This window comes from Dysidea avara, chromosome 3 (assembly GCF_963678975.1).
Source record: "Dysidea avara chromosome 3, odDysAvar1.4, whole genome shotgun sequence".
NCBI lineage: Eukaryota > Metazoa > Porifera > Demospongiae > Dictyoceratida > Dysideidae > Dysidea > Dysidea avara.
This window is the reverse complement of record NC_089274.1, coordinates 3,833,679-3,853,821: the sequence shown is the minus strand read 5'-3', so window position 1 is coordinate 3,853,821 and position 20,143 is coordinate 3,833,679. Positions and strand designations below refer to the sequence as shown.

The following is a 20,143-nucleotide window of genomic DNA, read 5'->3' as shown; positions in this document are numbered from 1 at the left end:
ACACAAAAGCAAAGCCTTTCAACTGCAGTGCTAACACGGTCACGCCTGCCTAGTGAACCAGCACTGGGACATCTGTACGTTACTCAGGTGCTAGGAGTCAGCACAGGCAAATCCTCCTGGGGCAGGACTAGTCACACACACACGCACACCCACCCACGCACGCACACACACACACACTACACACCTGCTGCAGCAAATGGGATGTCCATCAGGTAAAGGAAGGGACTCTCACTGGTCAGAATACCCAAACAATTAGGACTACATATAATCATGACATCACATTACATCACTATAATGATTACATCATCACCTGACTGGGGACCACTTTATTTGGTTGATAACTACATTGGGTTTGAGGGTACATGTGAATGCCTTTAACCTCAGTCAAGGATGTGCATCTTTGTATGTGTGAGTGAATATAGTGTGTGCGTGGTGTCATTTCAACAGGATACAGGTTTACTGAAGTTACGGGTGTCCCACAAACACACCATATTCTGTAGTGAAGATAACAAGTTACATTATACATTAAATGACACTTCCACACCTCAGCACATGAGACAAGTCGATAGTGTAACTTGGGGTCAAACGACAAGCAGTGTACTGCTTTATGGTTAGCCATCATCTGGGGACGAGACTTTGCTAAATCATCTGGGAGAGAATTATGTTAATGACAACACCAGAAACCAAACTTTTACCTTTTAAATCATAAATTTTAATAGTTTTAGAGTTAAGTCCAGTGGCAATGTGTAAAGTACCTGGTACCCATGCCAACGAACATGTAGTATCCATACAAACTGGGTCAAATATGACTTTGCTTTCCATTTGCAAAGGAGCATCTGCAATTCCTTTTGGCAGGGAAGATATTTGACGATGTCTCTCGGCAAGAACCGGATCGCATGCAACAGTCGTATCAAGGACTAGAAAGGTACTTTCATTTTTTGACCTTTCCAATCCAACTGCAAGCTAACTCAAACAAATAATCTTTATTCATAGAAGATTTTCCTTACAATGTCAGGATTGAACGTGTTCCATGCAATGTCTGTGCAACTTCTGGCTTGCCCACGAGGATCTAAAATATTACTAATAAGTTTACTAAGCTATTAGGGAAGAGATACACCAACATAAATATCAGTATCAGTACCAATATTGCGATATCAGTAAACTTTTTAGTACTTAAGTACTATAATGGCTCAGATGATTTTATGCTTGATCTTGGGTAGAGCATAAAGGGCTAACTCTTTTACAGTGGCCAAGTTAAACTACTTTTTTTTCTTTGCTCAGACCTTTTCATTGCACCTTTCTTTCTCTTTTTACAAAAAAAAGAGTTCCTTCACTATTATTTACTCTTGGTTTTGGCAACTATCCTTTTAGCCTAACACTAAAAAATATCAGTACTGGAATTGGTAATTTTGAAGGTTATACCAGTTATCAATATATTGGTGAATTTCCATATCGGTGTACCTCTACATTAGAATACTCACTTAGAGCCTGTGCTTGGAGAGGTGTGAAGCTAACAGTACCCATTTCATCAACAGTGAACCTAAATACAAATGAATAATGTCTTAAATATTGGTCAGTCTTGACAATGGATGCCTTGGGACACAAGACATAACAGTGTATTTCCTACCAGAGAGGAACACATTGATCTTCGTGTTACTATGGAGGTGCTATATATAGTAAAAGCATGTGTATGTGTGCGTCATTAACACTCTGAAATACCATTCAGTATTCATAACACAAACACTTTAGCAAATTCTCTGTGCATGCTGTCTACTAATGACTGCCACTCTTTTTAAAACTATAAGAGTTGTAGAAATGTGTATAGATGTCTAGACCCATACTAAGGCATCTCATTGACTTTGGTATGGTTCATTGTATACAGTAATGAAGGCTTATATCAGCACTCCATTTGTTTTACTCTAATATGAGTTTGTAAGGTATAGACTTGAGTATTCTATTGTGTGTATGTGTGTGTGTCTGCGATGCTCCATGATTCCCAGTTGCTGTTGTTCCTTGAGCAAGAAAACTTGACTCACCTTGCTCCAGTCTATAGTACCTAGCTGTATAATGGGGATGTATCAATTGGGGAGCAAATTCCCAACTGTCCTTATCTCACTTAGCAATGTTGGGGTTGCTGTGTAACTTGTAATGAAACCATTTTGGTGAATAGACAGACCCTGTTGATATTTAAAGATACCCTGCCTCAACACAATTTTGAAGAAAAGTTTCCACAATAGTACTAGAGGTTCAAAGACTGCATTACGTACACTTAACCAGAACATGTAGCAAAACCCCATATCCATAATACATAAGGCTGTTGCCACAGTGGACCACTACAGTGTTTACCATAACATACTAACAATACTACAGAAGGAGAGTTTCTGGTATATGACATAGGTCTCAACATCGTTGACAAGCTGGTATACCCCTAACTCATTGGCAAGTCTGTTTGTGGGAGACACAATAGTCTATTCACCATGCAAGACCAGTTATGCTCTCACCCCGCACGTTCATAGCTGACCACAGCATTGGCAACTAGTTATTCTAAAACAGCAATCACAATTTTCCTATACAAAAGTACATGTTTCACATGAACGCCACACATCACTTGTGACATCACATGTAACCCACACACATGGTTCAAACCTTTTCAAAGCAACTCGTCCATTGTTGTAACCAATCGCAAAAGAATATGGGTAGTCTGGCTGGTTCTGCCAGGACACACACTGAAACAACAAAATTGAGTTACACACAACAAACAATTAAACTAAGACATTACTTTCAACGCAGCATATGCGTCCTCTTCCGGAACAGTACAGATCTGCTTGGCATAACAATGGCTTGATAGTTGAAGAGCTGCAAAACATTAGCACAAAATTAGGAGCTGTTTAAATAGAACAACACTACTGGTCTTACATGGTGAAATATGTGTCAAATGGTCGAAGTCTTCAACCTGCAAAATGAGCACACGTAGAGCAATTCATTGTGAAGCGTGATTCATACATCGTCCACAATATAGAGTTTTAGCTCTGTCGCTACTCGTGCGAATATCCTTTCGTCATGTGGTGACCAATAGACCTGACATCTGGACTGGCGGACGGATGACATATCCAAAATAAATCTCTGCAGGAAATTATTAGAATACAAACAATCTGTTATATTAATTCATGCATGTGATCTATTAAAAAATAAAAAATCAGGTAATGATAGAAGTGTTTTATTTATTGTAAAGTATTTAGTGTTGTATAGTGAACTCCAGTCAATCTTTTAGCTACAAGTATGCTACACTACGAAGACGCTTTTTGGGTAAGTAATGTACTCGTGTGTTTGCAGGTGCGAAGTGCACTTGAGCTCGAAACAAAGCTCGAAGTTTCACTAGTAAATAAAGTGTATTTTTGCAGTGAGTAATCGTATGTAGATGTACGTGTAATTTAAGAATACGTTGAGGATTTGCTATGAAGTTAGTTGTGTCAAGCCTTAATTCTCTCTGGGAAATTTTTTTCCAGGATTTACTCTTGTGTTTGCATTTTTGTAGCCGGCCTCGCCCCACTCTCTACAAGGATTCGATGAGCTGCACCAGTTCGCCAAGCAAGGAAATGAATTCTGTCGCGAAGTTGCAACCATCTTCAGTGAACGGTGAGCAAAGCTAAGTGTTGTTACACAACGGTGGCTTAGTATGGTATGGGCAATAAAAGGAGGCCAAATTTATAGGCACTATATATACTCTGTAAATTAGCAGAACTAGTTGGTATAGTCATTGAATGCAAGTGGTGGTAATTGAATGAGGTGTATCAAATATCACTGTAGTTAAATGTCTTCTTGATGCTTCAATACAGTGACAATACAAGATTTAATATGGCCAAGAATAAGCTTGTGAATTAGCTACTTAATGGGGGAGTAATTGACCTATTGTGTCCAGCATTGTAGGAGCAAATTGGAAATGATCTTGCATAATTAATTGTTTCCTGTTAATTTTTGTTCTTGATATTTCTAGGGCTGATGCAGAAAAAGAGTATTCTAAGATGCTACAGAAAATTGCCAAGAAAGCTCGAGGGATTAGCAAATTATGTATCGGGTAAGTCCATTACTGCATAGAATACTTTTTATATAGACAGAAGCTTTTGGTAAATTTTTCCTGTGACGACAACTTCTTGAAAATATGGTGGCAAATATTCCCTGCTTTGTGGAATTTCGTGAGTGGAAACACTGCAAAATCACCTTTTACACTTTTGCAATAATCTTGCCCCTTGCAAGATCTTGTCCCTCAAAGATTTCTGTCTACACAGTTAGTATACATTATGTTGTAAATCAACTAAGTTTAGTTACATGAAGTTTTTGGATTTACAAATGTGGCAGATGCTCTTTAGCCAATCGCAAATATGTAATCCCATAATTTTTATAATAGGACTTAATTATCGTATATATTAAAGTCCACTGTCCAATGTTTATCTGTTGTACAGCTGGTTTTTCACAAAGGTGAGAAATGTTAAGTTTATCCTCAGATTACTTAACCTATGTAATAGAGGATATGCACGTTTTATTATTTGAACAAAAAATAATCAATATACGTTGATTAGCGGCGTGCCCAAGAATTTTTGGTGGACGACTATCGTGAATCTCATACAAAAGTACGGGTAGCGAATGTGGCTCAGACTATAACTCACCACCTGAACTATGGATGGGGCTCCTCCTTCTAGCTACTCTACTGTAAATGTAAAGGAATCTTTCACTTTGGAGAAGCTCTCGTAACTGGTTTACTTTCTGCTACTTTATGCAATTCACATTTTCTACGCATACCTGCAAGCACAACAGAGGATATGTGCTTACACCTGAAAACATTCTATGTGATACTTTCATACGTCACGATGGTGAATGAATGTATTGGGGGTATATGTACCCAGTAGAACTCATCAAAAAGGACACCCAAAATGTGGACACTAGAAGTACTCCATGGTCCCATTTGTATTAGTGTATACACATATTTTAATTGACCCTTGAAATCAGGACACCTCTCTAATGAGGACACCTTGATACTTGCCCATGGTCGCATTTGTATTTGTAGTAGTGTACATACATACACTTTTACTAACACTAAACTATGGTGTTCTGAAAGAAGTGACACTTCTGTAACATTTTTTCATCTTCTATTATCCAGCTCTTTGAGCAAGACATGGCAGCACTTTGTAGATCACCTGGACATGTTGGGCGATGCTCACAAGTAAGGGAGGATGTGTGTAAAGGGTTTTTGTACCAGTCTTTGTTGTAACAAGAGCACTTACAAGATGTGTAATGTTGCATGTTTTGTTAAGATTCTGTTAGCAAATTATTGAAATGTTAGGAAATCTGAACTGTTCAGTGTTATAAAACATGGAAAATTTTGTAGTGTTTAATTGCATGTGTTATTAATTGTGCATTTTTTTCATGTACACGCCCTTACTGTATTTACATCACATGTGCCACACACACACACACACAACACACACACACACAACACACACACACAATTATACTGCCTGTCCAATGGTCCCCTTAGCCTCCTTACCTATTTATCCATGGAACTCATTTACAAGAGTCTTATTTAGGCCAGTATCATCAAAATTTTCTACTATTTAATACTGCATGATGCATATTAATTGTGGCTTCCTGCCTCCTGGGACAAAGATGCTGCCACTAGCCACACAACCAACAAGTGAAGTGTTACCAGGTCCGTGATCAGGACGTTGGCAACATGGGCACACACAACATTTGGTTGCTGGGGTATACCTGGTTGTTTCCATTAATAATATCATGTTGTTACTATGGCAATGATGTAGAGTAAAATTTAGGCCAGTCACCTTTTAGACATTTAAAAAAAAATCCTCTTGTTGACAGTTACATAGGTTTCCCAGTTAGAGAACCATAAATATTGATGCAGTTTACTACTGAGACTTGTATCTACGACCATTGCCAATTTGTACATAGAAATTATTTCCAGCAAGTAAAAATGAAAACTATGTACAATTCTATGCATGTACCTGGTGAATGTTATTTTATGATGTGCTTAAATTATTGTGACTGGAGTTTATGTGAGATTGTATAAGATGTTTTCTCTGGTACAAATTATATTTGTACCATCAACTTTTGAAATTCCCATCTCATTGCACCATAAACATTAGATGTGGCACTGAAACATTAGATGTTGTGGCACCGAGACATAGATGTTGCACCATGCTGACACACTCACACAATGCACACATGTGCAGCACCATAACACACACATGTGCAGCACCATAACACACACATGTGCGTGTGCAAAAGTATAGTTTTCAGCTACCACAAACACAGTCGTGCCTATCCAGTGGACCAGCACTGGTACACCTGTGTACTAAACTCAGGTGTTAGGAGTCAGCACAGACAAATCCTTCTGGCAGGACGAGGCTTTGTCATGTCTCACAGGTGAAGGTGTAGGCACCTAAAGTCCCACCCGGTACTTCACCCACTATGTGCGACATGGACACTTAGTATTTGCTTCCCTGCGACTGATTAACATCATGTACCTACTGATGTTACAGCTGGGTAGGCTGCTTCTCCTTTGATACCAGGTCACCAGGTTCCCATACACGCATGCACATGCACACACGCACACACACACACACACACACACACACACACACACACACACACACACACACACACACACACACACACACACACACACACACACACACACACACACACACACACACACACACACACACACACACACACACACACACACACACACACACACACACACACACACATGCACACACACACACACACTATGCAAACAGGAGGCAGAGATCTTTGATGCAATTTGTTTCTTTTGTTTGAGTAGAAATCTGAGCACCAGTTTGGTTATAGAGTCCCACAAACCGATGAAACTATTTGTAGATGGACAAGTAAAGCAACGAAAACCAGTGAGTATGGAGTTTCTGTCAACACTTTTTGTGTGTGCATATTACAAGTAGTTATACTCACTTAGTCCACTCCACTATGTTGTATATTGCTGTACACTACAGGCCTCAAATATTGAGGCCATATTTTTGTCCAAATTAGTTTACACTGAACAATCAGTCATGCACTGCACGGGTTCTGGGAAGTGCAAGTGAGTGGGCACCGTGGAAAGACCCACATTATTGTCTCCATTAAATTGTTACTGTTCTTGGTACTGTCTATGTGAATTCTTACTCAACACAAACACTCAGATTTCTATTCATAGATCAGTAACACATTGGCTTCTTTTCAGGTTGAGCAAGCTGTGAGAGACAGCCACAGAATGTTTCTAGACAAAAGAAATGAAGAGCTAAGGGTATGAGTATTTGTGAATAGAAATGAAGTCTCCAAAAACAGTCAGTGGCTTCGGCATGTTTGCAAGTATAACATTCTGGACACTGGCTTTTCTTTCCCTCATTTTAATGCTTATATTTTTATTTTTGACCTCATTGCCAGTAACTAATTTGGCTGTAGTTTAGCTTTGTACAGGTGTCCTTTGCTGAAATCCCTAACCTTTGAAGCTCAACAGCTTCTGTTTATCTGTAACATAAGCAATGAGGCCACCTTGTAGTAGTATTGGCTGTCCCTGCAATGTTTAGGTTACCATTGTGACTGTTTTAGAGCTTGTTATGTGGTGTCTTACTGTAGTAATCTGTGGTGAAGGAAGCAAGTCAAAGATCTAGTTGTTTCTGTGTGGTTGCTAAGGCTTGAACAAATTTGTATACTAGAAACCACCAGAGGGGTATTATATTCAAAGATACTACTTACTCAGCAAGCGTATAACAAAATTTCTTTTCAAAAAGGCAGCATTACAAATTATTGGCATCTACCCTGGCTTCACTAACAGGCATCTAATTCAATACAGAACTACTGTATGGTCACCAAATGTTAACTGTTTTGTAAACTTACTTGTCTCTTATATTATTGCACCAACAGGCTAAGAAACTATCTCACTCCAAAAGCAAAGAGTGTCACACATTGTGGGACCAAGTAGAAGGAACCAAAAATGGCCAGAAAGCCTTAAGTGACAAGGAAGCCAGTAAAGTAAGGGATGAGGTGGATTGCTAGGAAGAATGTGGTTACCATTTATGTTCAGGTGATGGCTAGGTCTTCTGAAGTGTGTTGTGGTGTGGTTGGGTTACTAATATGGTTTCTTGTACTTATTTACATATCACCTGCTAACATAAATGCATAACTATGTACTGACTCACAGACACACATACACAGCGCATGCAGTAATTTTTGCACTCAATTTTCTTTACTCATAGAAAGCCTTTACAGATGAACCTTATGTATATGTTTCTGTAGCTGGATGGAAGGTTTCGTAAAGCTGAGGAGTCGCTCTTGAAAGCAGGTGTGAAATAAATTGCATGTACAAGACTACCAGTATATGTACGTGTGTGGCTACCAAATTTCTCTTCACTGTACTCACCAGATCGAGACTACAAGGAATTAAATCGAAAATCTGAGACTGCGAGATTACAGTGGGAAGCATCTATGCATCGTTGCTGCATGGTAAGCTAAGTCCACACATCATTAGGCCATTTTTTTTTGTAATTGCTATATACGTGTATTTTACTGTAATTCATAATATTTGCTGTATTTCACTTACATTGTATATAGGTGTTAGAAAATCTTGAAACAGAGCGATTAAACTACATCAGAAATTCCCTCTCCAAATACACTGAACTGGCCACCTCCACAATACCAGTCATTCAGACTGTAAGTCTGCAATGTGCAACACTGTTATGTTTATGACCATATAAGGTTATCCCAGCTTTGTGGTGATGTGTGCCAAAATTCTGTTTGTAGGTGGGTTATACTTGGGGGCTTCTGGTCAATTATGATATATTTCCACCTCAGACTGGTAATTAAAGCCTTGGTTTTGATTATAAGTTGTTGATAGAGTATGTGGTTGGTTTCACCCCACAAAAATCATTTTTCAGTTTCAGTGCTTTGAATTATTCCTGTAGACACTGGCTGTAAAACTAACCACCCATCTTACACAGTTACAGCTGTGAATATGGTATTGCAGTAATTTTTGGAGGCCCGAGTGAAAAAAAAAATATTACAAAATGATTAAAATTGTGGACAGATCATATGCGTATGTGCCATATATCTATTGGTGTGGTAGATGCATTTTCATTACTACGACCAAAATTTAGGGGTTTTTTTTTTAATCCACAGAAAGTTTAATTTGAATGTGTCCTAGTTCACTAAAATTTCTAGCCAAATGGTCTATTCTTGTACTGTTGTCATTGTAATCATGATGTCATACTTAGTCATGTGATTCAATCTTGTCGGAGGCAGAAAGCATCAACCCTGATGATGACATACGACTAGTGTGTGAGACACACGGCACTGGTGCCAACCAGCCAGAACAGCTACTCTACGACTGCTATGTATGTGCTCATAACACATACCCCAGGGAGGGTGGGGGATTTGTGTCACATAGTTTGTCACAATTTGTGTCATAGGAGCAAGATATAAGCAATAGCATGGACAAAGAAAGACGGAAGGCCAGTCTGTCTCGAAGAATCCGTGAGTTTACAGAAGACGTTCAGCGCCAAGTGAAGACTAAAGAAGGTATTGCAATCCAGACCATAGCAATGAGTGATTCCTACTTTTCTTCAGGTGTAGATAATCTGAAAAGAGTATATGATTCTACACCAGATTTCTGTGACGAAAAAGCACTAGAAGATGTAAATAGACAACTTTATGAGGTACTTGGGTGGTATACATCAGACATGCATATATTTTGTTTGTAATAATTCAGCTTATGTTTTTTTCTCTAAAGGATACATCTGTAGTCCCGTGTGTGTTGTGTGAAGTTATTTAGTATTGTTGTACAATGCTACAGGCAGATGCATTACTCAACTTGATGAAGGCTAGCAGATATCAGTTAATGTGTACACACAACGAAATGAATGGACAATCTCACCCTATTGAGGCATACAATGAGTATATCACAATAAACAAAGACAAGGTAAGAATGTGTGTGTATGTGTGTATGTGCAAGTGCAGTCATACATACAGCACATTGCTAATGTAAAGCTCAGTAAAATCTAAACAAAATTCAGACAATATAGTTGTGTGAATCAGAAGATTTAAAAGTCTTGAGTTACAACCTACCTATTACCTGTAATTGCATATAGTCACCACAATCTCTGATGGGTATGTGTTGTAGCTGGTGCCATTTCCAAAATGACCAGTGTACAGAAGGAAATAAGTTTAATGCCTGCTGTACTTTTTGCCTATGTACATGTAGGGACATTTCCACTTGGAAATTTTTCAGCAGGCAGAAACCATGTTGCTTTGTGGTTGTGTAGTGTGTGTACATTCAGTGTCCTGCCCAATTAGACAGGCATAATTTTTTGGCTAGTGGAAAATCAATAAATATTTTTCTTCTAAACATTACCATATATGGCAAAAATCTAGTCCACTGGTATTTTACTGGAGACCATCAGTTTATTGGCTGTTGATCAGATAAAATCATTTTCACCACAATTTGTTTTAGGGTTTGTGTAGGGGCAGTGTTAGGTGATAATATAGAGAATGGTGTTTAGCTTGCACATCTATGGTTTAATTTGTGCCTGCCTACATGTGTGTGTGTGTGTGTGTGGGCGCGCGCGCACAGTTACTTACATTGCTCCCTTGTCTACCCAATGTATTTATGGGGGGAACAAATGTCAAATCATACTCAAATGTCTCAATTAGTTTCGGTAACTACACCTTCATGGTACAGCCTTCTTAGCGTTACTAACTAGCCGGAGGATTTCACTTGCTTCTGGTACCTGTTTTTACAAGTGTTTGCATGTATAGTGTGTGTGTGTGTTGTGTGTATCACTGACTTGTGCAATGAAGCACACTGGGGAACACACTGGGGAACACACTGGGGAACACACTGGGGAACACACTGGGGAACACACTGGGGAACACACTGGGGAACACACTGGGGAACACACTGGGGAACACACTGGGGAGGTAGAGCAATTCCATGTTAACTGGTAGTGGAATTACTTTAGGTCCTTAAAATAATATAAACAGATTCTTTTACCTTTCTATATCAGCACAGACGATTGTTTGGAAACTGCAGGGGACCGTTATTGGTGACCGATTTTGGATGGTGATTTCTTCATAACAGTTTTGTTTTTCTTTATGAAATCCACACCATTGTTCAAACACGGTAGAACTCAAATATGTATTTATCTAACCTCTTCATAGATATTTTTATGTAGTAACCATTGACTCACATAAAATCATCTTATTTTCAAGTGTCGCTTAAATTATCAAATCACATGGGCTTGTTCTACTCCCTATCCCCACCTGGGATGTACACACACATTACCAAGAGTACATTATATAATTATACCGAGGAGAATATCCTACCCCTGTAGAAGGGCGTATCATGAAATTATGACGTAGCACTTCTGAGTTCACCCGTTTTTCTTAATGATGTCATTAGTTGAACTTGATTGAACACGTGCCTAACAACATTGCTAGCCACCAAATTAACTCTAGCTCTACAGGTTTCTCACTGAACTACAATCGTTCCTGCATGGGTTCAGACCGCTTTATAGACATGTCTTACTAGTGCGAATACTACTATCCTGATCGTCATGAATGTGCTAACGATTCTTGCACTTTTACACCTTGCTCATACACCACAACACCTTTTCATTACATCATAACTTCACGATACGCCCTTCTACAGGGGTATATGAGAGTAGGATACTCTCTTCTATATATATATATATACCACACCTGTGGTTGAGATCAAAAGCGCCGCGCTGTGGTATATAACTGATATACCACGCTTTGTGGCTATGCTTACCATATATGGTGTAACTTCACACATTCCTTGAATCCTTATCTAAATGGTAAACAAGTCTCTAATAACAAGTGCCTAAATCAACCAACAATTATTCACCTCAGGAACTGGAACAAGTTTCGATGAACTATTGTCTCCTTCGTGGATAACTCACTAATCGTGACTATGTGGGAGTGGCACCTCTAAAGTGTAAAACGTCTGATCCATCAAGAATTTCTATTGATTTCCATCTCCAGGAGGTGCTGTTTCACTATAGCTTACTATCTATAATCGTTTTCATCTACTGGGGTGTAGAATATAACAGTTATAACGCGATTACTCGGGATATGACTAAATATACGCACTCTCACTCGAGCGCTCTCGTGAATCATGCGTATATTTTAGTCATATCCCTCGTAAGCATGTTATAACTATAAAAAAATATATATATATTATGAACTCTTGACATTACACACATCATCATCATTTAGGGTATGAACACATCGATAATGAGGATACCACTGGAGTTACTATCATCACTGGCATCATGTGATATCGACTATACTGATGATGATCTGGAAGATAGCCATAGGTATGATTAAAGAAATAATAAATGTCAGTAGGTCTCATCTTAGTAAAATAACTTTTCAAAAGCACTTCATATGGTTTCTTCTCTTATATAGCAACCGTTGTCATGTTAACATGTTCATTTTGATGCTTAGCAACCCCCATGACCACTTTTAAAATTGTTGTAATGTACTAAAGCGTGTATTATCTTGATAGTATTGTGTAGTTCAGCTTGGCTGTATTGATATCCAAATGTGCCTACAGAACAACCTCAAATGCTTCCAACAAAGTTTATAACCTATTAACTGACTGAATGACTGACTGCCTGATATACCTCCAGTCAAGCATAATGGTTAACACTACATTGATTTCTTCACTGTTTGATGTCACTTTGGCCTGAGATGTGCCTTTTCAGCAAGCTGCTCTTCATTTTCAGCTCACTAATAGCATAACAAATGAAGAAAAGTATAAGAAGTGCCTCTGCAATCAACCCATGAGATTTCCATGTTACATACATTTGTTTATGGTGTGGTGACAAAAAGAATTTGCAGATGATCTTCCTTTAGTGAATATAACTTCTCAAACAGACAAACATAATACACATAGATAGATTCACAAATTCAAAGTGAAACACAACGAGCCAAGATTCAACTCCATACACTATTGCATTAGTAAGTTATGATTGCGCCTGTAGACTTGCTTATGCTGTATACAATCTGCTATATATTCTTACAACATTATGTTTTGACACATGCCAGGAACTTTCAATTGTGAGATTGATTTTTGGGGTGTACTACTGATGGTATAGAAACTCAACACGTTCATTTACACACACTCTGTAACATTAGCTAGATATTGCAGAATCGTCAAACATGATGGATCTATTACAAACAAATAATAAAGTTTTTAATACTACAATAAACTTTTGCTATTATATAACTGGAGTAGGGATTAAATGTCCACTAGTATAGCTGCAGGTATAGGTGACATCTCCCTTGTTTCATTGATTTTGTATTTCTATGATCCCTACTCTAATGATATTTTTCCTTGTACTTGTAACATTTATACATTGTCATTCTCATCTGCTATGCATGTTTATTCTAACTGTTTCATCCACAGCCGGAGAATCCACAGAGGTAGCAGGCTGGCAAAAGAACAACCACCATCGATTTCTCCAGACAATCAGCACTATCAGGTGCCTAATGTCCCTAGTGAATATCTTGTGCCTGTCGCTTCACATGAGTACAATTACATTGTACCCCAGCCAAGCGATGTGTCACCGGATGATGGAGACTTCAGTGAGCCAGAAGATGACCATGATGGGTCGATTTCTTGTAAGTAGTTATCTCTCCTTTGTCCTATAAATTGTCCCCTTTTTGCAAGCACTAGTAGAACATGTATGTTGAAAGCAATGATAAGTTGACATGTCATACAAGCTGTTGGCAATGTAAACATCGGCAATGTATGTTCTTTTAATCAAGGTTTATATATGAGAGGCCACTTAATTAATAAAATACCATTGTGGGGTTTAACGTATGAAGTCTTTGGGTCTAATTTCTTTTGTTTGCATCATACAGGTTTTGAGTAAAACTATACTGATTATATATAGCCTGCACCTGTAGCCAAGAGGAATCTACTAAATTCCTTGCACACATTCCTATTCACCATATTTGTGAACTGGGGACTTACAAGTGGTGTCATATTTCCCAAATGCAGTGTGGTGCACATAGTAAAGTTTTACCTTTGTGCACAAATGCCACTGAGATTTGGTCACATTACATATACAGAATACCAATAGAAACAAGATGTTCCATGTCACACAAATACACAGTTACAGCGGAACTACACAAATGCCGCCAAAGATTTGTTTAAAAAATTTAATACCATCTTTTATTCTAGATGTTGGGAAGTGTCAAGTACTTTATGACTATGAGCCCCAGCAAAGTGATGAGCTAAAGATTGTGGAGGGAGACCTAATCAATGTAATAGACAAACAAGAAGACGATTGGTGGCAGGGAGAACTAAATGGCATTGTAGGGATTTTCCCTGCTACATACGTCCAGGAGATTGTCAATGGCAATTATTAAACATTGTGTGTATATATTTCTTTTTTATTTTTGAAAAAGTTTGTTATATTTTTGTTATAGTGGATAAGTTATTTTTTTTAATTATAAAAAAATATGTGTGTATATACAATTAACTACTGTAGGTAACAATTACCTAGGTACGAACAATCTCTTGAAATTTTTTACGTAACTGTTTGCAGAACAGTGACAGATTCCCAGTGGAATTGAGGTCTTCTAGTAGTCTTTCCAGTCCAGACACATGAGGGTTGCAATCATAAACTATTGAGGGAAGAAAAAAAAAGTTATACAAAAACTGTTTAGATCTAGTCACATTGCTGTATTTTAGACAGATGACTCTTTGCAAGACACATTCAGAGATTTTTACTGACGCAGTAGAACCAGGTTTCAGGAAAAAGTTATTGTTCAATACAGCGAAACATAACTCTCTGAATTAAAGTCTTAAGAAACCTAATTCGATCCCAAAAGGTTTGAGAGGAAAACTTCTTTTGTGTATGTAGCAAAATTCTTGGCCCAGTGTCCATTGTGGAAAGCCATAGCAACAGTCAAGACACAGAAGCCAGGTACTATCTCCTCACTTACAGTAATTCTGTTGATACTGATGGCAAAGATATTTGCACACAGTTACAACCCAAACAAAATATTAGATAGGCCAAACAGTAAACAATGAATTAACTCTAGATTAAAAAGGAATGTGAAAAACTGCAAGTAAAATATCATTGGTGTATAGATAGTTCCATTTTAAAAGTACCTATCAAACTATCGATCTTCCTTGAAAATTCATGCAATAGCAATTTCCCAACTTGTTATAAAGTGTGTTTTGCTACTGACTGTGGTTTTAAATTTCCCAATTATTCTCTCTAGCAATTCTCTTTATTTCCACCTGTTATTCCCAAAATTATTCGATTTGATTTATTATTTTATACTCACAACAATCGGCACAATGCTGTTTCTCCTTGTTGGAGTGATACAAAAACAACAACTAACTACAGTGTAAGCATACAACAATAAACAAGATAAACACAAAGCAAGACAATAGCATACATTACACCACCCACACATACAAGTACACAAATAACACTGAATTACATAGTTGACAAAAATGGCTTTTCGCACAGCCATGACAATCTCTAAATGAATGAAGTTCTTTAATATCAGATGGCAAGGAATTCCACAAATGAGTGGCTTCGTATCGAAAAAATCTTTGCGTAAATTTAATGTTAAATTACACCTGATTGTGTTGGCAAAATAAGGAACAGTCCTAGTTTTGTAATTAGTCATGTTACCAAACTGAACTGGAGGGAGAAGCAGAATCTCTCTTGTGGAGTGGTACTGATTCCTGGGAGTGACGTTATAATAGTCAATCATGTACTTTTAATAGCATTTGATGTAGTAGTAGAGAAGCAAGCGCAAAATCAATACTCTAATAGAGTAGTCAAATAACCGTATTAATGGTTGCTATATTAGAGTAACTTGATCTTCTATATATACTAACTGTGTTTATCTTCATCACAATGATCCTTACAATATCTGATATATCTAGATTATTGTGTTTTAAGCTCACTTTGTGACAAATTCTTTAATAAGACCACCTCATTATAGTGACCATGTCAAGTAGGTTCTAAACATAGCTAAAGATGTACTTATAAAGGCTGGTATAAGAGCAAAAGCCACCTGTGTATTTCCTGAGTTGGAGTGCACACTACCATTTGCAGTAGCCTACAACTAGACATGAGGCTATTATGCTCCAAAAATTGAGCATTATGCTTTTGAGCAGTGCTAAAAAAGCCACCTATTATGCTTTTGAGAAATGCCCATTATTCCCAAAATTATGCCACCATCTTTGTCCAATGATGTTTATATTATACCATTTAATTGATGTTTTAACTTCAAATAGTCCTTTATCTGGTTGCTATATCATTACTAAGTGACTGCTTTATTAGAGTAGTAATATTCGGTGACTGTTCTATTAGAGTTTCGGACTGCTCTATTAGAGTATTGCAATCTATTTAATGGAATTGTGTAATTTCCTGCTGTTCAAGCTTTATAATTGCTTCAAACTGCTAGCATAATTCCTGATTCCCACACATACCTATTATGCTCAAAATAATGCCAGCATAATCGCCACATGCCAACTAGCCTTTGTGGTGTATGACAATTAGTTGAGATGGATTGAATTGTACGTTTGTATTTTCCCATATTTTATTAGTTTAACCAAGAGTAAATAATAACAAACCTTGGAAACAACATGGCAGCAAAGGTATGCCTTCATTTGTTACAATATGGTATATTACAGGTGTTTTAGTATATGTATTGCCATCATCTTTTCTTTGTGTTGAACATCACTGGTGTTTGCCTGTGGAGTTTGTTACCATTTACAAATTGTCTTGCCTACAATGCCAGAAAGTCCCGGCATATAGTTGCTGTGATACTGGTGAGTTATATTATTTCCCAGTGATAGTATTGCAAGCAGGCGGTTTGCCACTATATGGAAAACAGCATTAATAAATCCACCTTGTTACATGTACAGTGGCAGGTCCAACATAACTTAATAGCCTTACTAATAGGGTCACCTCATTATGAAGGTCATTTTTAGTTCACAGCCAAAAGTGGCCGTACCAAAAAAACATACGCCCAACTAACAACCATAAAGCACTCCAAGAGAACACACATATTTTTGACAGAGCGACACACGCTACACCACACACACACTGCACACACATTCACTTACTGTTCCACACTTTATTATCAACTACATCTATTATGATATAGAAGATCCTGTCTGGGTCTGAAGGGTCCAAGTTGATAAATACTATCTTCATCCCACCAGCTAATGAATGGTAAACAAACTATATCTAACACACAACTTGTATCTCAACTACCAAGCTACAGATATTTGACTATACTACTCAACCCTAATATCACTGCAGCATAAAGATAAGCTCTGTCACAGATATATACACTGCAATTGTTTTCTTTAAGGAAGTATGCATAAATGGAGTTTAGAGGTGCACCGATGTGGAAATTTTTCAACAAACTGATAACCGATACATTGGCTACAAAAATACTGATTCCAATACCAATACCTAACCATAAAAGGGACACTACAATAAATGTTAAAAAATGTGGCAAATAGGTTAAAAGTGGTCACTAAAACCTATGTAAAGAAAAAATTTTGTGGAAAAGGTAGTGATAAAAAGGTGTGTAAAGAAGAAAAAGTGTGACCACAACTCAGGATTTGAACCCTGGCCACAAAAACTTGCAACTTGAACTTTTGCTTTACCCATTGTGCACCACAAGACATCTTGGACAATTATAGTATATATGTGTAATATCTGCTCATATCTGCTAAAAACACCAATACCGATATCGGAGCACCTCTAATGGAGTTCACCATAACTAAGTAATTCACAGATTCCTCGAGGATAAAGTCCGTAAGAGGAGGATGTAATATCTGCTCATATCTGCTAAAAACACCAATACCGATATCGGAGGAGTTCACCATAACTAAGTAATTCACAGATTCCTCGAGGATAAAGTCCGTAAGAGGAGGATGGATTGTATGAGGAGGTGGAGGATACAAGGAACAGGCTAACTAGTGGTATTGCCCCTCAATATAGTTAGCACTGTTCATTGTATCTGGAACCTCCTTAATACAATCACCAACCATGAGTAGTTTACCGTGCCACATAATTGCATTCATAAACTATACAGCAGGTGCAGTGAACTACTGTCACACTGGAAACATTTTATACATTCATCCAACTGAATATCCAGTCACAATTTAATAGCATGTGGCTAGAGTCTAGTGCTATGATGTAGAGCTACTAAATATGTATAAAGGTCACCATGTATATATATATAGCTCCTTAGGTCCAGGCCGCACAGCTAATGTTTTCTTCCTTGCAGCTAGCTGTCACCAAATAATAAAGAAACTGCACTTATGTTAGAACTTACAGAACAAGTTTCATATAATTTTTCTTATGAATTAAGTATGGCATGTGACCCCTGAATGAGGCATCATCACTAGGGTATGTGTTCAGGTAATTTACTGTATGTACCAAGGAGTACTCTCATTGCATGTAGGAGCCAGTCATTCCATTACAGCTTTTCAAGACATTATTTACCTGAGCACGACCACACAAACTGCACAAAAGTGTAATTTCATTATCAAAGGTGCAGGAATGCCAGGAATCATACATGAAAGTGAATTTGTGCCAACTTTATATAACACACTGACATGTGAGTTGACAGTCTATTGTATAGTATGCAGGAAAAACTGGAATACAGAAGGATGAAACATTTTAGTGCTGACAGTAAACAGATGTGTGGACAGGGCACAGAGAATTATTAAAATCTATTTGGAGTGGCCTTCAACAGGTACCATCGTACAATCATTTACACTCACCACTTGTTATTCTGATCTCCATGCCAACAGCTTGTTTGTACAGCTTCAACATGTCCTCGTTCTTCACTGCACTAACTCGTTCACTCTCTGTGAAGGAATACACGTATTATGTAGAGTCCTACAAATGTTAGCCACCATATTTACCAACTGTTGCGAGTTGCCCTAGTTCCTCTTTCACATCTTCAACTTTCTTAGAAGCTACAAATCAACATATACGCACATAATATTAATATCAAAGTCATTGCGATATTTCTGTTGGGTGGTACCTTAAGCTTGGTTGCCAACAAGTTGAAACTGAGTGTTCCAAAGTCCTCGCCTATGCTCATTGGGACCCGAGAGCGTATTTCTGGGAAAACCCTACACCTATCACTTGACAGTTTACCACTACAACAGGTTTCTACTGTGCGACATTTAGGAGTTTACATTGACCAACATTTAACTTGGCACCAACATGTGGAGTATGTTTTACGGAGGGTTCGTGGCAAATTATATTCAATTAATCGCCTTAAGCCACTCACTCCTACTGTGATGAAATTATTATATCAGGCCCATGTTTTACCTATAATTGACTATTGTGATGTTGTATGGGTACCTACTAATGTTGGCCATCTTAAGAGACTTCATTCACGGTTTTCATCATATGACTCTGCCAGATCTTCTGCATTTAATCTTACTTTAGTTGAACGTCACAGATTTCATACTGCCATACAAGTATACAAGATCTTAAAAATGCTATCACCCTCCTACTTACTTTCCACATTCAGGTCTGCTTTATCCGTCACAGGTCATGCAGGGCGCAATGTCTATCATTTGTATGTACCTGCTGTGCGATTAAACTATGGCAAACGAAGTCTATATTATCGTGGCACAACTATATGGAACAGCCTGCCTACCTCAATCACCGAGATGAACTCATTAAATAGCTTTAAGCTAGCTTATTTAAGTCATATTTAGTTAATTGTGTGTATATATGTACCTATATTGTTTCGTATGCTTGTTCAGGGCACAGCTGAAAAACAGCTTTTGCTGATGCTGTTTCCCTGTTTAAATTAAAAAAAAAAAAAAAAAAAAGCTTACTTACCCTGGCCTGTATTTAGTGCAGTGATAAAGTTCTGTAACACCTCTTGTTCTTTTCCAACAAAGCTGTTACAAGTATTTACGGAGGTCAATATTTCCTGCTTCAAGTCTTCTATGCCCATTTTTGAATTTTCGATAGTGTTAAATTTCGCGCCTTGATAAATAATCACGTGATCATATTAA

The 20,143-nt window shown here is 37.8% G+C and overlaps 3 protein-coding genes across 4 annotated transcripts; 1 reads left to right on the top strand and 2 right to left on the bottom strand.

Moving 5' to 3' along the window:
- Positions 1 to 182: 182 nt before the first annotated feature.
- On the bottom strand, positions 183 to 3,160 carry LOC136248947 (GATOR2 complex protein MIOS-like). The gene is made up of 10 exons (XM_066040818.1): positions 3,004 to 3,160; positions 2,917 to 2,953; positions 2,780 to 2,856; positions 2,647 to 2,726; positions 1,482 to 1,540; positions 1,008 to 1,069; positions 696 to 963; positions 545 to 648; positions 311 to 494; positions 183 to 258 (listed from the first exon to the last, which is right to left on the bottom strand). The coding sequence occupies exons 1-9, from the start codon at positions 3,106 to 3,108 to the stop codon at positions 441 to 443; spliced, it is 846 nt and encodes a 281-aa protein (XP_065896890.1). The 5' UTR covers positions 3,109 to 3,160; the 3' UTR covers positions 183 to 258; positions 311 to 440.
- Positions 3,140 to 14,591, top strand: LOC136248942 (nostrin-like). Of its 2 annotated transcripts, XM_066040809.1 has the most exons (19): positions 3,140 to 3,200; positions 3,250 to 3,306; positions 3,536 to 3,636; positions 3,995 to 4,075; positions 5,156 to 5,218; positions 6,857 to 6,938; positions 7,268 to 7,330; positions 7,951 to 8,058; positions 8,323 to 8,368; positions 8,450 to 8,529; positions 8,638 to 8,736; positions 9,297 to 9,416; positions 9,492 to 9,600; positions 9,649 to 9,737; positions 9,875 to 10,000; positions 12,316 to 12,416; positions 13,511 to 13,586; positions 13,656 to 13,725; positions 14,291 to 14,591. In XM_066040809.1, the coding sequence occupies exons 2-19, from the start codon at positions 3,280 to 3,282 to the stop codon at positions 14,476 to 14,478; spliced, it is 1,629 nt and encodes a 542-aa protein (XP_065896881.1). In that variant the 5' UTR covers positions 3,140 to 3,200; positions 3,250 to 3,279; the 3' UTR covers positions 14,479 to 14,591. The 2 variants fall into 2 exon arrangements, with proteins under 2 accessions (XP_065896881.1, XP_065896880.1); XM_066040808.1 differs by having other exon boundaries at positions 3,156 to 3,306.
- Positions 14,291 to 20,142, bottom strand: LOC136248951 (kinetochore protein Spc25-like). The gene is made up of 5 exons (XM_066040823.1): positions 19,965 to 20,142; positions 19,028 to 19,081; positions 18,884 to 18,970; positions 17,207 to 17,305; positions 14,291 to 14,736 (listed from the first exon to the last, which is right to left on the bottom strand). Exons 1-5 carry the CDS (start codon positions 20,080 to 20,082, stop codon positions 14,612 to 14,614), a joined length of 483 nt encoding a protein of 160 aa, XP_065896895.1. The 5' UTR covers positions 20,083 to 20,142; the 3' UTR covers positions 14,291 to 14,611.
- Position 20,143: the final 1 nt, after the last annotated feature.

Bases quoted from the DNA above. Each gene is read 5' to 3' on its own strand.
- LOC136248947 (XM_066040818.1), bottom strand. From the start codon at position 3,108: ATGTCATCCGTCCGCCAGTCCAGATGTCAGGTCTATTGGTCACCACAT. The intron at 2,954-3,003 runs GTATGAATCACG...CTCATTTTGCAG, and splicing joins AACTCTATATTGTGGACGAT to GTTGAAGACTTCGACCATTT. The intron at 495-544 runs GTGTGGAAGTGT...TCTTCACTACAG, and splicing joins GACTTGTCTCATGTGCTGAG to AATATGGTGTGTTTGTGGGA.
- LOC136248942 (XM_066040809.1), top strand. From the start codon at position 3,280: ATGCTACACTACGAAGACGCTTTTTGG. The intron at 5,219-6,856 runs GTAAGGGAGGAT...TTGTTTGAGTAG, and splicing joins ATGTTGGGCGATGCTCACAA to AAATCTGAGCACCAGTTTGG. The intron at 10,001-12,315 runs GTAAGAATGTGT...ATCATCATTTAG, and splicing joins TCACAATAAACAAAGACAAG to GGTATGAACACATCGATAAT.
- LOC136248951 (XM_066040823.1), bottom strand. From the start codon at position 20,082: ATGGGCATAGAAGACTTGAAGCAGGAAATATTGACCTCCGTAAATACT. The intron at 17,306-18,883 runs GTGAGTGTAAAT...ACCATTCATTAG, and splicing joins GGAGATCAGAATAACAAGTG to CTGGTGGGATGAAGATAGTA. The intron at 14,737-17,206 runs GTAAGTGAATGT...TTCCCTCAATAG, and splicing joins TGATAATAAAGTGTGGAACA to TTTATGATTGCAACCCTCAT.